We start from the raw sequence: 16,563 nt of genomic DNA on the forward strand, positions 1-16,563 counted from the left end.
CGGGTCATGTGGCCAGCAGGACTAAGCCGCTTCTGGCGAACCAGAGCAGCGCATGGAAACGCCCTTTACCTTCCTGCCAGAGTGGTACCTATTTATCTACTTGCACTTTGACGTGCTTTCAAACTGCTAGGTTGGCAGGAGCAGGGACCGAGCAACGGGAGCTCACCCCGTCATTACGGGGATTCGAAGCGCCAACCTTCTGATCGGCAAGTCCTAGTCTCTGTTGTTTAACCCACAGTGCCACCCGCGTCCCTTACCAAATATATAAATATATATATGTGTGTGTGTGTGTATCTCCTTGCTTCATTTCACTTCCTAATAATAATAATAATAATAATAATAATATAATTTATTATTTATACCCCTCCCCCCAATCTGGCTGAGTTTCCCCAGCCACTCTGGGCGGCTCCCAACTGAGTGTTTAAAACAATACAGCATTAAATATTAAAAACATCCCTGAACAGGGCTGCCATCAGATGTCTTTTAAAGATAAGATAGCTGCTTATTTCCTTGCCATTTGCTGGGAGGGCGTTCCACAGGGCAGGCGCCACTACCGAGAAGGCCCTCTGCCTGGTTCCCTGCAACCTCACTTCTCGCAATGAGGGAACCGCCAGAAGACCCTTGGAGCTCGACCTCAGTGTCCGGGCTGAACAATGGGGGTGGAGATGCTCCTTCAGGTATATTGGACCGAGGCTTTATAGGTCAGCACCAACACTTTGAATTGTGCTCGGAAACGTACTGGGAGCCAATGCTGATCTCTCAGGACCGGTGTTATGTGGTCCCAGTGGCCACTCCCAGTCACCAGTCTAGCTGCTGCATTCTGGATTAATTGCAGTTTCTGGGTCACCTTCAAAGGTTATTATTATTTGCATCTGCCCATTTGTTGTTCTTGCCCCCACCCCCGTCTGTCTCCAGAGACAATGGAGCAGTGCACCTTCGGGGGTGAAGTCAAACCATTACTGTACAGTCAAACCATTACTGCCTGCTGTGGTTGCAGAGACTGATAAGGGAGGTACATGTTTCATTGCAGTTGGGGCAGATGAAGGGGGGCAATCTTTTGTTAGGGAGAGCAGAAACTGAAATTTGCATTGATTTGTTTTGCTGGGGGGCAATTGTCCCCCACCCCCACCCCCCTGGCTAAGCCCATGTGTCTGGTTGTGCTGCTGCAGAAGCCCCCTGGCGTTTCTTCTCTCTGTGCTCCTCCCGGCAGCCAGTCCCTTCTTTGGCCAGGCTGACTCGGGCTGACAGGAGTCCAACAACACCTGGGGGAGGGTTGCAGCCAACTTGAACTGGGAACGTGATAGTGGCACATATGTAGAGCAGGTAAAGGCATGGCTATGCCCAAAAGGGTTGGTGGTCAGCACCTGGAAAGCACCTTTCTTTGCAAGCCACATGGATCAGCTGGTTGACAGGTTTTATGGCACACTGTGCAGTAGACTCACTGATGGCATTGTGATGTGAAGCAAGTGACAAGTGGAGGTGGGTTGGCCCACCCTGCCCACCTGTCAGATGCCTGCTTGTCACACCTAACCCAGGGGGAGAGGCAGGCAGAAGGGTTTGGCCAGGCAGCTGAACCCAGTTCCCTGCCACCGCCCTGCATGTGCAATATCAATATTTAGCAGCATTGGAGGACAGCCAAACAGCAGGGTTTCAAAGAGAAATCATATTGCACCACCTCCTGAAAACAACCTGCAGGAAACATTGGAACCACTGTGACAGAGTGCTTGCAATTCTTAGACCCTCATGCGACACACCTATAAGTAATTGTCTCTTTATATAAACGCTCCTATAATTTATGCTTTGAGGGCTACTGTGCAATATTCTTTAGATAATCACCACCAAGTTTTATGTGCGTATGTAAATATTCCTACAAAAATATTTTGAAGATGACTGCACAACATGCCCTTCCAAGTATTGCTAAATTGCAGCTCCCATAATCCCTTCAATTAATGATTGCATTGAGATGTTGCCCAGCACACATGCAACCTACTCCAGGATGTCTCAGTTTCTTCCTTTAATGAACTTTCTCCCATTTCCAGGTGGTGTGGATACTGATTACTACTATGATGCAAGCAAAAAGAGATTCTGTGTGTGCAGCCAAACCTCACTTTCTTATTCAGCCCACAGGCACTCACCTTTATTCGGTGGGATGGACATATGAATGAATCCTAGTGACAACTCTGAAATATTTTTCTCTGGCCCAGTTCAAGATAGGATCCTTTTTCAGTTCTATACAGACAGCAGGAGTGTGATTCAGATTCCACTGGTATGGAGTAGCCACTGACCACTGAAGGCCATTAACAAGAACTCTGTTGTCCAACAAGATAAAAGGAATAGGGCCATTTTGCATAACAAAATGACAAATTAGCAACAAAAGGTAATTCTGAGACAGCAGGGATATGTTGGTAGTAGGAGAAAGGGAAACAGAACTCAAAACAGAGACCACAGCAGCCTGGTATGTAAAAGGTTTTTATGCTACCTGTAAGTGGGGGAGTGAATGGCTTGGGATTCTGCTCATTAAGACTGTGTCTGAAAAAAATGCACATGAAGGCTACAAGATTTCCACCCCACTGCCTGACCCATCAGAGATTTTAGATAGTCCACACTTCTCACTAAACTCTGGCATACCAGAGGTTTTCTTTCAGGAAACCAAATGATGTCAGTGATTTAATTGGTATTTCCAAGTAAAGATTGCAATCTGGGATTATTTCGCTTGTACCCTTAGCCTCCCTCCTTTATAAAGTAAAGATGCAAACTTGGTATCAGCTCATTTGAAACTAATAGGATTTACTTCCAATGAATTTGTTATTTACAAAATGTAAATAATAGGAAGCCTTCCTGATCAGTCCTGGGGAAACTGGTTTGAGGATTCTCAAAAGGAAAATTTCACTTGTCAGTCCTGCCTTTAGCACTGACCAGTGGTAGGTCTACTACTCAAGGCAGCAATCCTTTTAAGCTCTGCCACCAAGAAGCTCTGCTTGGGATATTATTACTGGTACTAAACAACACTCCGTCTCTCTTCTCTTTGGCCTCAAACACAACCATGATTTGTCTTTTCCACATCCAGGAATAATATTTCAAAAGTTTTATGAGGAAGTAATTAATAGTATCTGTCCAAGTCAAAACAGCAGCTGAAAGAACCCATCTTGAGTGGCTGGAATTCAGGCAAAGGTACAAAGTGGTTTATTATGAAAGGGTTTGCTCACAAACCATGTAGTCCCCTCTGCCAAAGGATGGTTCCAGACAAGGGCTTAATATTGCCAGCAGTGACAGAAAGATTGCAAATGGGTAATTAGCAACAGATTGTTTTTCACTTACAAGATTTCCTCCAGAGAGAATAAATCAGGTGAGGGATATAGGTTGGCATTCTGATGACCACAAGATTGTGCGGATGCTGCAAAAATCTTGCATGCATGAAAACCACTAATCCAGAATCACCATGCACCTCCAGGCAATATTTCGAATAAGCACCATGGCAGGGAACTGCACTCTGGTGAGGTTCATAGAATCATAGAGTTGGAGGAGACCACAAGGGCCATCGAGTCCAACCCCCTGCCAAGCAGGAAACGCCATCAGAGCACTCCTGACATATGGTTGTCAAGCCTCTGCTTAAAGACCTCCAAACCCTTCATGAACCTAGGCTAGGTTGTTTTCTGGGTTGGCATTCCCTCTCCTCCTATGACACCAGCTATACTTCCAGTTTGTCATTACTCCCTTGGCATCTTCAGGCTCAGACCTGGAATGGCAAACTATGGAGGGAGAGGGAGGCAGATGCAAGTCCTCCCCGCAATCCCCTCTCGCCCTAGTGTGGAGGCAGGACTTCCTATTCCCACTTCTCCCAAAGGGAGAAAGCATTGTCAGAATCTGGGGAGGCCTCTGAGCATGGGGTGGCCAAGCAGGAGGGGGACGAAGGAGGGCTGGGGCTCTCTCCCAGGCAGCGCCACAGGAGGAGGGGCCAGATGCCCCTTGCAGGCCAGCTGCTCATGCTGGAATAGAGACTCTCGGGAGTAAGGGTTGTGCCCACCTGCCCTTTGCAGCTTGGCAGGTGGGTGTGGCAAACCTAATGGGACAACTTACCAGCTGTTGTGCAGCCTTGAACATCTTAAAACTACCCCAAAGCCATGAACCTTGGCTCTTGCTCCTAGACTGGGCCCAACCACATCAACTAGGGCTGGACAAAGCTATTTTGGCACCTGAGGCAAACCACAAATTGCCACTCCACGTGCCAGGGAAGAAGGGGTGAGTGAAGAGCTATATCAGGAATAAGGTGGGGAATAAAGATCTACATGGAGAAGTGAAGATCTACATTGGGAACAAGGTTGTAGAGGTGGCATGGAGGGAGCTGCCAAGGAGGGAGCAGATCTTGCCTCCAAGGAGTGCGCCACAGCCATTGCTGCCACTGTGGAACCAGCAACAGCAGTGGGTGATGCATTCCTGGGAGGCCAGATCTGCTGCCCCTGTCACCAGGGGCGTTGCCACCCAAGGTGGTTGCCTCATTTTGCCTCATTGGTGGGCCAGCCCTATTGTTAAGCCTTCACCTTGTTAGAGCTCTGGGACTGAGTCTGTACTGTTACTCTGCCTTAATAAAGATCCTTTCCTTGTCATGTTTTCTCACCGTTGCTGGCCTTCTGCTTAAAAAGTGCTTTGTTCAAGGGCTCTCTGTTTCTCTTATGTCCATGTGCCAGTTTCTGCACGTGTTTATGTACCCATTCTTCAATTCCTGTGTTGTCAATAGACACATTCAAACAGGGAAGTCAATGGGGCTCCTTGTGCCAATATTGGCAACATCAGGAGCCTGGGTGCTTCTACAAAAACTCCCATTGTGATTAGAAATAACTTAGAGTTCTTACTGATAAACACATTGAGTTGGTAGATCATGTTTTTTGATTTGGTGCCAGATACTCATGGTTCATTTCTGTGTTCCCAAACAGATGAGGATTAATATTTCCTCAATGCATACATGATGAGCTCTGAAACAAAAGACACAATGTTTTGCAGCATACAGCCACATACAGTATTGGCTCTCAATATAGTCCTGTCCAGGGTTTAACTAATTGCTGTGAATAAGCAGGACTTACAGCAATTGCAGCAACAAACCAATGACTTTTAAATAGGTGTGGTTCAAAAGCAACAAATGCCCAGCAAAATAATAGATCACAATTGGAGCTGGTTCAGCTGTTGCAATGAAAGTTGCTATTAATGACAAGTGAGTGACATTTCTGTATCCTGTAGGGTAGAAAGTATTAATTGCTTTATTGGTCATTCAGTTAATTAGACCTTGGTCCTACGCAGTGCTTTTTTCCTGGGGGGACGCAGGGGTACGCATACCCCTAAACATTTTGTGAATCTAAGTTTGGCCTCATTGAGGGGCAATATTACAATATGAGTAGGAAAATGAGAGTACCCCTAAACATTTTTTAAAGAAAAAAATCATGGTCCTACGCATGTTTGTTGTAAGTTCTACTATGTTTACTGAAGCTTGTTCCTGAGCAAATATGCATTGGACTGTCATACAGTCATACGATTGGCAGGGGTCAGTTGGTAGAGCTGATTTAATTTTGCTGCCTTGCTAATAAAAGGGAATGGGAAATGACAACACCGCAGTATTGTTATTCATACCCAAATCTCTGAGTGGCGAGTGACTTCAGGGGTGCCAAGACATGCCTCAGCTTTTGTTTCTTTTGAATGAAGATCACTGGAGACAACGGTGTTGATGATATATAGTTTTATTTACACATCTATCCAGGCTGAGCCACGGCTGGCCCAAGACATTTTGGCACCTGAGGTGAACCACAAAATGGTGCCCTCCCCAGGGAAGAAGGGGTGAGTGAAGCTCTACATCAGAAACAAGGGAGGACAGAAAATATACATCAGAAACAAGCAGGGAATAAAGATCCACATGCTCTGCATTCCTTGGAGGCTGGATCTGCTGCTCCTGTGAATCCTGCCATCTAAAGTGGTCATAGAATCATAGACTTATGGAAATGGAAGGGACCCCAAGGGTCATCTAGTCCAACCCCCTACAATGCAGAAATCTCAGCTAAAGCATCCATGGCAGATGGCCATCCAACTTCTGCTTAAAAACCTCCAAAGAGCTGTCAAACAGCTCTTACTGTCAGAAAGCTATTCCTGATGTTTAGTTGGAATCTTCTTTCTTGTAACTTGAAGTCATTGGTTCGATTCCTGCCCTCCAGAGCAAGAGAAAACAAGCTTGTTCCCTCTCCAGTATGACAGCCCTTGAGAGCCCTTGAAAATGGCTCTCATATCTCCAAGGTGGTCACCTCACCTTGCCTCATAGGTGGATTAGACCTCAGCTGAACAAAAGATGGAAGGACTCACAGCATTAACACGCAAAGAGATATTGCTCCCCAGCAGTGCCAACTTGAATAAAATATAGGGGGCCCAGGTAAGCCCCACCTGTTTGATCACAGCATGACCGGCAGTCAAGAATGATGGGAGCTGGAGTCTAGCAACACCTGAAGGGCTGAATCATGGAATCATAGAATTGCAATGCAGGAATCTCAACTGAAGCATCCCTGAACTAACCATTTAGCAAACTCCCTCACCAATGAAATATGTTTACAACCTAGGTAGCAGAACTTGTCTTTCCCGATCTATGTCATTTTCTTCCATTTCTGCAAGTGGCTGTATTTTGAAAGATTCTTGTGAAGATTCTTACTCATGGAAATATTACTCAACTTGCACCGTGTGACAATGACAACTGTTGCCCAGTATGTGCTTCTCATGAGTAAACAGATGTCCCCACTTCCTCTTCAGTCTTTTCAGCACATGAAGGGAAATTGGTCTGAAAGACTTAAGAGGAAGTGGGAGCGTCTGTTTACTCATAAGAAGCACTGACCAGGTACCAGGCACACCCTAATGTTAAAACAAACAAACAAACAAACAGGGGATCAATGGAAGCAGACAGAAAGACTTGCAGGCAGAATAAAAGGCTAGAATGGATCTGGAATGGATCTGCAACTTCTGCCTGCATCTGTCTCTGGAAGTGGCAGTGGGGTGATTATAGTTCCAGTGGCAGGAGGGGGACAGTTTCTGTAATTCCAGGACTATCCCTGGAAAATAGGGACACTTAGAGGGTATGAGTTCATTGGCATTCGAGGCTTTGTTCCTATGAATTATTATTATTATTATTATTATTATTATTATTATTATTATTATTATTTTATTTTATTTGTACCCCGTCCATTTAGCTGGGTTTCCTCAGCCACTCTGGAGCTTCTCATAACTTACCAACTTGTGATAAGAAAAATCAGTCAGGGCAGACAAACAGCCAAAAATATCGCTTTTCCACTATGACCAAATTTCCTTTGAAACACAGGGGAGTTTGCAGCACATTCTACAGCTACCTTCCATTCACATACAATAGTATGCCAACCATCCAGACATCACGCTTTCCTCATGCAGATGCTGTGTGTGCTCAGAATTCCCAGAAATGCCCAGTGATTCTGTGGTCAATGACTAGCTTATTTCACAGACAAGTCAGTGTCGAAATTATTCCCTGAGGGTAGTCTAGTAGCGAAGAGAGTGAGCTGTGAGGCAAGAAGTCCATCATTCAACCCAGTGGCAGCAATGGACACATTAGATGGTGCAAGGCCAAGCTATTATTAGCCTCATTCCCCCACCCCATTCTGCAGTTCAAGAAATAGATGTACTCGTGGAAGTCCGGGTAGCGAAAATGCAGCTAAGAAGCTCAGATTATGTATATATGACTGATACTCTTCTTTGGAAATTAAATCCAGACTTTAACATTAAAAAAAAGTTTACTTGCAGAAACTTATAGATGAATTAAAACATAGTATTTAAAGCCACATGCTTCCGCAAGCATGGACTTACAGTGTCTTCTTCTAATTTCCAAACAGATGTATTTTCTGCTCTTTGCAGCCTTCTGTATCTCAATTAGGCCGTGCCTTGCAGGTCCTAGGAGAGACTTCCACTTTCACCTTCTCCTGCCGCTTTGCTCTCTTTCTTCCCAGCAGAGAAGAAGCATTCCAACACTCTATTCAGCTTAGCAGTATTCACAGTGGATTCTAAAACACAGTCCTCTTACTTCACATAAAAGAGTCTCTCCTTCACTAGATATCTCCCACGTGACCAATGTTAGCCAATCTCATGAGAACTACTAGAATTCAGTTACCAACCAAATTTAAACACATAGTAATACAAGCATTTACAATTTCAGTGAATTAAATTGCTATACTTAACAGTACTGACCTACCTTACAAGACAGGACTGTTCCAAGTATTGCTGAGGTATACAGTGTTCTGAACACTTTAAAATTAGCCATAGAAATAGTGTATGCAATAAGGGTAAACATTCATAAGTCGTCATGGCAACACACCGTATTTGAACTAAACTGAACCTTGCTTGCTGGCAGGAACCCTTTATAAAACATGGTTGAGCCCTTATAAGATATTCTATAATAGTATGTCTGCATCCCAATATGGACCCATCCCCCGCAAGCAGTACACAGGCTATAATTTGTGCCTAAAAAGGCTGGGAGTGCAGTAGCTCACATACAACAAATCATAAACCAGAAAGATGTGTAAGTTTTCAGTATGATAAGATACAGAATTTATGCAGATACATTCAAAGTCAGAAATGCTCTTTTTAATGCACTGGAATAACAAATAAAACACATATATAATTGATTTATTGTTGTGACGTGGGGTTTGTGATTTCAGCTCTCTTGACATAATATGCTGGAGACAGTTCGCTCTTTTTAATGCACTGGAATAACAAATAAAACACATATATAATTGATTTATAATCATTACACAAAAGTTAACGCCACCAATTAGAAGCCTAATGCCTAATAGTTTAATAAGTTCTGTCCAAATGAGCCCTTTCAGTGAGATACCAGAGATAGATCTATTAAAGCAGATTTGTTTTTAAAGAGGAAGCTGATTGTGTAGTAGAACATGGTGACCTATTTCGTGAAGGTGTTTGGTCATCAGGTGGGGAATATAAAACACACATTTAGAAAGGACCAGCTTTTTCATCAATGTTGCTTTTTTTGGTACGTTGCTGGACACACCAGAGAGAGGATGGGATTGTGTCTTCTCCCAATATGCATTACAGGATTTGTTTTCTCCTCACTGAACTATTAAAGGAATCTGTCATCGGTGCACTTAGTTGGCATCTGTGCACAGTCATACCTCAGGTTAAATGTGCTTCAGGTTGAGCGTTTTCGGGTTACGCTCCGTGGCGACCCGGAAGTAACAGAGTGCATTACTTCTGGGCTTCACCACTAGCGCATGCGCAGACGCTCAAAATGACATCACGCACATGCGTGGAAGCGGCGAATCACAATCCGTGCACGCGCAAACGCGCAGTCGTGAGTTGTGTTCGCTTCAGGATGCGAACGGGGCTCCAGAACGGATCCTGTTCGCATCCAGAGGTACCACTGTATTTGCAACAGCTATCTCAAATGTATACACCACAGCTTAAGAGTGACTTACATTTTTAAATTTAGCAGAAGCTGGTTTGAGGATGGTTCAGGATTACAGCTAACATCACGTGTTCTTGGCTTTAAACACCAGCAGTGTGGGCATCCTGGAACCAGACTAAACGATGCCGTGTACACAGAGTAAGTCTCAAATCAGGGCCTAGTAAGGTTCCCCTATGACCCTGTTTACACAGAACACTAAAAAGCACTTTGGAGCCAGTGGCGAACTCTTTGTCCACATGTGCAAATCTGATTCCATTTTGCCCAAAGTAGGCGTCACAAAAGACAGTGGAAAGCACTTGCGAAATTTCTAGCACTATTTTGTGCCACATGAAGTTGTGGCTATTGATGAATAGACCAAGGAGGAGCAGACTTTGGTATAAATTACATAATACCTGGATCTAACAACAGGCACAGATTTGGTAATATGGTGCCCTGAGAGAGAACAAAAATTGGCACACCCACGTACCCCAAATATTTATTTTCACAATGACACCTTTTAGTACAGTTGCTTTTTTAATGGATCTTCTCAGTAGGTACCTGTATAAATATAGGGGTTTTTAAAAAAATTATTAGTATTAGCATTTTGCACCCCCTCAGCTTGGCAACCTGTGCAGAGGAACCACCCTCACCACCTTAAATCCAGCACTGACAGGCAGCGGCTCTCCAGGCTTCCAGACAGAGATCTGTACCAGACCCATGTGGAGATTCAATTCTGCAAACCTAAATTTATCAGAAAATGCAATCTTAGGCTTGCCGATTGGAAGGTTAGCAGTTTGAATCTGCGCAACAGTGTGAGCTCCCATTGCTCTGTCCCAGTTTCTGCCAACCTAGCAGTTCAAAAGCAAACCAGTGCAAGTAGATAAACAGGTACCGCTCTGGTGGGAAGCTAAACAGCATTTCTGTGCACTCTGGCTCTCTTCACGATGTTCTGTTGCACCAGAAGCGGTTTAGTCCTGCTGGCCACATGACTCGGAAAGCTGTCTGTGGACAAAGGCCACCTCCCTCGGCCTAAAGCGAGATGAGCACTGCACCTCAGAGTCACCTTTGACTGGACTTAACCGTCCAGGGGTCCCTTACCGATTTACTTTTACCTAATACAGGAATTTCAACACACATTTTCCACATGCCCATCCAATTTGAAACCATACCACACCCTGCTTAGCTTTGCAAATACTGTAGCAGTTTTATTGCCGCACCATTTTTTGTTACGTGGTGGCACTTTGCAAACCAATGCAAGAAGACTGGATTCCGGATTCAGTTTAGGATTCTATGCATATGCATGCAACATCAAAACACTCCCCAAACTAAACAGTGGTGGGGCAGGAATGGGGGGAAAGAGAAAGGTTCTGCCCCAAGGAGCATACAATCTTGGATTTGTAAGAGATGGCACACCCCACCCCACCCCAATTTAATGGGAACAATGGTTGCGCCAGTTTTTATAACATTTTGGGAAGTTTGCAAATGATTTGGATTTGAAGACTGAACAAATATTGGCTTGTAGAAAACGGAATCACTGGATGTTAATGAGTGAATACTATATTCAACTGAGAGAGAACCAGAAGTCTTTTTCCATTCTCTTCTCTTTCTTTCTTTTTTCTTCTTTTCGCTCCTGTTGCTCCTTAGATTAGATTTTTAAAGTATTTCCTTTAATCTGGTGTATTCCAGAAAGATACATTGTCCTGGGTATGAACTTTTGTATATCTTTTGATAAGTATAAATAAAAACAGGTATTTCCAACCCTCAAAAGTGGAAAAGGGGAGTTTGCAGAAGAGTGGTACCCTGAGAGCTGCGAGGCAGGCAGAGGGTTAATCCCCGAGCAGGCTTGTCTCTCCGTCTTGTTGTTGCAGGATCCATTCTTGCCTGCCTAGCGAGCGGTCCTGCATTACATCACCACCTCCATAGCCCATTCGCTGAAGGTCGGTCTCTCTCTCTCTCTCGGCCCCCTCCCGCCTGCCCTTCTCCCCAGCCTGCAGGGCTCCAGCCGGGCATCCTCCTCGGGCGTGCCCGCTTCGGGGGCGAGAGAGAGAGAGAGGCAGGGAGCGCGGGGCGCCCGGAGCATCCTTGATGCGCCTTGGCCTCGGCTGGGCTGCAGGGAGGAGCGAGGATGGCGGAGAGCGAGTGCGAGACCCCCAGCACGCCCGGGGAGTTTGAGAGCAAATACTTCGAGTACAATGGGGTGCGCCTGCCCCCTTTCTGCAGGGGGAAGATGGAAGAAATCGCCAATTTCCCCGTCAGGGACAATGATGTCTGGATTGTTACCTATCCCAAATCAGGTAAGGGGCACGGCTGAGCTGGGTGGAGAGGGGCTGAGAAGGAAGGGGTCACGCATTCTCTCCACACCCCCCACACCGCATTTAAGGGATGGGTTGTTTTCCCTCCCAGATTTCACCTGTCCTCCCTTACCCCCCCCCCCCGAAAAAAACCAAGTTCATGCAATGAGCATTGTTTTTTCTGACTCCTGGAAGACAAATGGATGCTATGTAATGTTGGGCTGTAATTGGCCTACTACAGAAGCGCATGACGTAAATCACATTTTTATACCTTGCTATCTCATTATCTTGGTTTAAATATAGAGCAGGTACATTCAGTGCTGCAAATGTGTGTGCCAAAACGAGGGTGTGTGCGTGTGTATGTGCATAGATGGATTAATTTTCTCAGGTCCAAAGTTGCTGCCTTTTAATTTGATTCCCTGCAATGCCTTATATGTGGAGCAATAACGAACAGCAAGATTGGATGCCTGGTTTCTGTTTATTGCAATGTGTTTACTTGGAAGTAAGTCCTCCTGAGTGCAATGCAGTTAGCATCCTAGCAGATATGGCCCAAGGCATTTGGGGACTTGAATCAGAAAACCCAAAGGATACTCACCCACAGGACTGGCCCAAGACATGTTGGCACCTGAGGTGAACCACAAAATGGCAGCCCCCCCCAAAAAAGAACAACAGGAAGGGGGGGGTAAAATTAATATCTACTTTGGGATCGGCTGCCCCTCTGGACCCTTTGCCTGAGGCAGACCATCTCACTTTGCTTAATAATCTGAGAAGGCTTGATACTATGCAACCCAGAGGCTCTGAGACCAATTTTAATTTAAGGTTGTGGCCAAGGAGGAGGAAAGAGACTTGCAAGTTTCCCAATATGTATTGACTGATTGCAGAATAGATTAAAAATCAGCTTGTTACCTATATTTATTGACAATCTCCCCTCCCACGACATAAGTGATTGCATGGACCTGAAAGGATTCAGTACCACACGTTTTTGGCGACTTCCGCAACACGAGAGGTGCCATCAAGAAAGGATGAGGCCTGCTAGTTAAATGGAGCCATTGAATTCCAGGACAAAAAATAGAACAAAATGGTGTAGACCACCCTCTGCTCATGAGCACCAGAAGGCACAGGCTGATTGCTTTCGGAAATAGGATATTGGACTGGATAGACCCTCAGTCGGATCCAGCAAGGCACGGTTGTGTTCCTATGTTCACTGTCTCCAGTGAGTCTCCTTGGGAGAAGGGTAGGCCACCCTGACTGCAAATATGGCTCTGCTAACAGGTCTACAGAGGGCCCGCCAATTATACGAGGGTTTGATTCTGGGCATCCGCATGCAAAAGCAAAATTCTGCAATGTCAGAACCGTGCGCCCCTCCCCCACGAAGTGGCAGGCTCCTTGGGATACTCCCAGAGCCCTGTAGGCAAGGAACACCCACTGGGTGTGTGGTGGGGGGGGGTGGAGGGAATAAAGAAATGGAAAGCAGGGTATGGAGGGGCTTCCTTGATATTTATTTACCGTATTTTTCGCTCTATAGGACGCAACCGATCATAGGACGCACCTTGTTTTAGAGGGGGAGGACAAGGGGGGAAAAAATCTCCCCCTCTCTGCTCAGTGCCCCTTCAGCAAAGCGGCAGGAGAAACAGAGCCCCTTCCATTTCTCCTCCCACTTTGCTGAAAGGGTGCTGTGCAGCTCTCCCTCTCTGCACCGACCCCTCTCGCTCTCCAGGCTTCTGCGAAAGCAACGCGAAGCCTCCGGAGCGCAGAGGGAGTGCTCCCTCTGATCTTCGGAGGCTTTGCATTGCTATCACTGACGCCAAGGAGCCTGCATTTGCTCCATAGGACGCACACACAATTGCCATTAATTTTTGGAGGGGGAAAAGTGCGTCCTATAGAGCGAAAAATACGGTATTTATTTATTTATTTATTTATTTATTTATTTATTTATTTATGTGCTGCCCCCCCCCCAATTTGCATAAGGTTCTGATTGCATATGCAAAGCAAGCAGCAGAACCACTGTATTTTAGGAGGCGAAACCATTAAATACCTTTTCCCTTGCCATTGGCTAGCCCCTACGGTAAAAGTAGATAGATAGCCCCGTATCCTACTTACTTAAGGGGAATCTGGTTACAATGGGCAGGATTATCTTGAAGGAATGACACCAAAGCACATTTCTCAAAAATACTTAGTGTGTGCAGAAGGCTCTCTGCTACTTCAACTGTTTGAAGATGTAGGCCCAGGTTTGACTCTAGTTCCATACAACTAATCTCACTTAGCAACATATCAAAAGACAAATCTAACCTGTATTTTAGTGTTTTGTTGGAAGCCGCCCAGAGTGGCTGGGGGGACCCAGCCAGATGGGCGGGTAAATAATAATAATTATTATTCAGTGAGGCCCAGATAAGTATTGAAATATAGATGCAGATATTGACACACATCTGCAACCATGTAGGCTGTGCATGAAGAAGGCTGTTTCAGGTGTGTTGAATCAGGCAGTTCCTTATTATTTTCCAGAGCTTGCTTCTGTAATTTACATGTGCTTAGAGCCCAAAAGTGGGCATGGGAGTGCAGCTTCTAGACATCTATCACATTAGTAACTTGTGATCATGCTATACCTTTTGTAGCAAATGTATTTTGTCCACCCAAATGTATGGATAGGATCAGTGCGCTGTCAACCTATGTTCCCATCCCCCATCAAAAATATGTTGAGAATGCGCTGTATTTTCTTCAGAGAAATGAGGACTTCACTGGATGTCATGAAGGGCTGATGCATGGCTCCCACTAACCCTGTTCTTGTTGTTTAGTTGTGTCCGACTCTTCGTGACCCCATGGACCAGAGCATGCCAGGCACTCCTGTTTTCCCCTGTCTTCCACTTCCTCCCGCAGTTTGGTCAGACTCATGTTCGTAGCTTCGAGAACACCGTCCAACCATCTCGTCCTCTGTCGTCCCATTCTCCTTCTGCCCTCCATCTTTCCCAACATCAGGGTCTTTTCTAGGAGGTCTTCTCTTCTCGTGAGGTGGCCAAAGTATTGGAGCCTCAGCTTCAGGATCTGTCCTTCCAGTGAGCACTCAGGGCTGATTTCCTTCAGAATGGATAGGTTTGATCTTCTTGCAGTCCATGGGACTCTCAAGAGTCTCCTCCAGCACCATACTAGTAAAAGGAACCCATAGAATCATAGAATTGTAGAGCTGGAAGGGACCAGGAGGGACATCTAGTCCAATCCCTGAAATGCAGGAATCTTTTGCCCAACGTGGGGCTCAAACTCACGAGCCAGAGATTAAGAATCCCATGTTCTCTACCAACTGAGCTATCCCATGATGTGACTTGGTTGCATTCAGCATTTCCCCACTCACTCAGCAAGCTTTAGCCAATAAATTGGAGTGAGAGTGGAGCAATGCTGAAGGTGATAACATCACTCCATTGTCTCTTGAGACAGACAGATGCCAACAACAGCAGCTTTTATCATCTTGAACTGTTGTGGGTGGACAGGGCAGGGCAGAGCAGGGCAGGTGCTGACTGCTGGAGTCCACCCACGTCAGGAGAACCAAAGGTTTCCCACCCCTGATCTAGTGAAACCAACATGTGATGTGCCATACAGAGGTCTGGAAGGCTGCAGTTTGAATTTGGGTCACAGGTTTCTGGCTCCTCACACCTGGGACTCATCTACACTAGACAATTATACTGTTATGACTGCTTTATAAACATGTGACAGCAGATGGCACTGTAGAGCAGTGATCTGTCGCCAGTGGGATTTTGCATTGAGGGCTTTTATAGTTTCCCCCCCTCCTATAGTGTTTTTTAAATCAGTATAGATCAAGCCCTGGTCTGCAGCCTTGAATCAACAACTGCTGTTTTGCAAGTGAAGGCACTTTGGCTGATGCAAGGTGGTAAAAGTGCACATGATAATTTATCCATTCCTGCAGCAACTCCTCCTCCTCTTTCCGCGTTCCATGCCATTCTGTGGGTCCTCCCAGTCATCAAGAATGGCTTTTCACAAGGCTGAGGCAAGGCAAGATCTGATGGCAGGAACCATATTTGAGCACAGAGTGACCAGAAGCACGTGCCATTCTTGAACAGCATGAGCTATAATGGAAGCTTTCAACCAGGAGGCTTGGAATGGAAGCCACATGTGACTCTTGGAACCAGAAAGATTTGGTTACAGACAGATGATTGGTTTCTACTAGGGAAGAATGTTGGACTGCTCCCAAGAAGAACAGGACATTTTGAGTGTGGACAGAAAAAGGCTAGAGTCACACAAGCCCTCCACTCCCAGCTCCTGGTTGAAAGCACCCATTGCAAGGCAGGCACATAATGCAGATTAGGAGGTCCTCTTCTCTATTGCTTTGGTGGGCTGCTTCATCTCCCAGCATTGATTCCTGACCCATATTTCAGCTGGGTTTAATTCACCAGGGACGCAGGTGGCGCTGTGGTCTAAACCACTTAGCCTAGGGCTTGCCGATCAGAAGGTCGGCAGTTCGGATCCCCGCAATGGGGTGAGCTCCCGTTGCTTGGTCCCTGCTCCTGTCAACCTAGCAGTTCGAAAGCATGTCAAAGTGTAAGTAGATAAATAGGTACCGCTCCGGTGGGAAGGTAAACTGTGTTTCCGTGCGCTGCTCTGGTTTGCCAGAAGCGGCTTAGTCATGCTGGCCACATGACCCGGAAGCTGTACGCCAGCACTCTCAGCCAGTAAAGTGAGATGAGCGCCGCAACCCCAGAGTTGTCCGCGACTGGACCTAACAGTCAGGGGTCCCTAAACCTTTATCTTTGCCTTAATTCACCAATTAAAAGGGCCTGCAACACTGGAGTGGAAAATGTATTGAGTAGCTGGAAGGCC

General features: G+C 45.8%; 1 protein-coding gene and 1 long non-coding RNA gene across 3 annotated transcripts in view; both read left to right on the plus strand.

Moving 5' to 3' along the window:
• Positions 1-444: 444 nt before the first annotated feature.
• LOC309341521 lies at positions 445-2,755 on the plus strand. Its single transcript, XR_014156369.1, has 2 exons — positions 445-701; positions 2,040-2,755. It is a non-coding gene; the product is annotated as an uncharacterized lncRNA (long non-coding RNA).
• An 8,547-nt stretch (positions 2,756-11,302) lies between these two features.
• Positions 11,303-16,563, plus strand: part of SULT4A1 (sulfotransferase family 4A member 1) — a 30,739-nt gene continuing 25,478 nt past the window's right edge. For both annotated transcript variants that reach the window (XR_014156349.1, XM_081861037.1), the window contains exon 1: positions 11,303-11,742. Coding sequence is in view for 1 of the 2 variants with exons in the window: in XM_081861037.1 (XP_081717163.1) it covers positions 11,574-11,742 (169 nt within the window). In the remaining variant the exon portion in view is untranslated. The remainder of the gene's footprint in view (positions 11,743-16,563) is intronic.

This window comes from Podarcis erhardii (assembly GCF_964252035.2).
Source record: "Podarcis erhardii genome assembly, chromosome: 5".
Classification (NCBI taxonomy): domain Eukaryota; kingdom Metazoa; phylum Chordata; class Lepidosauria; order Squamata; family Lacertidae; genus Podarcis; species Podarcis erhardii.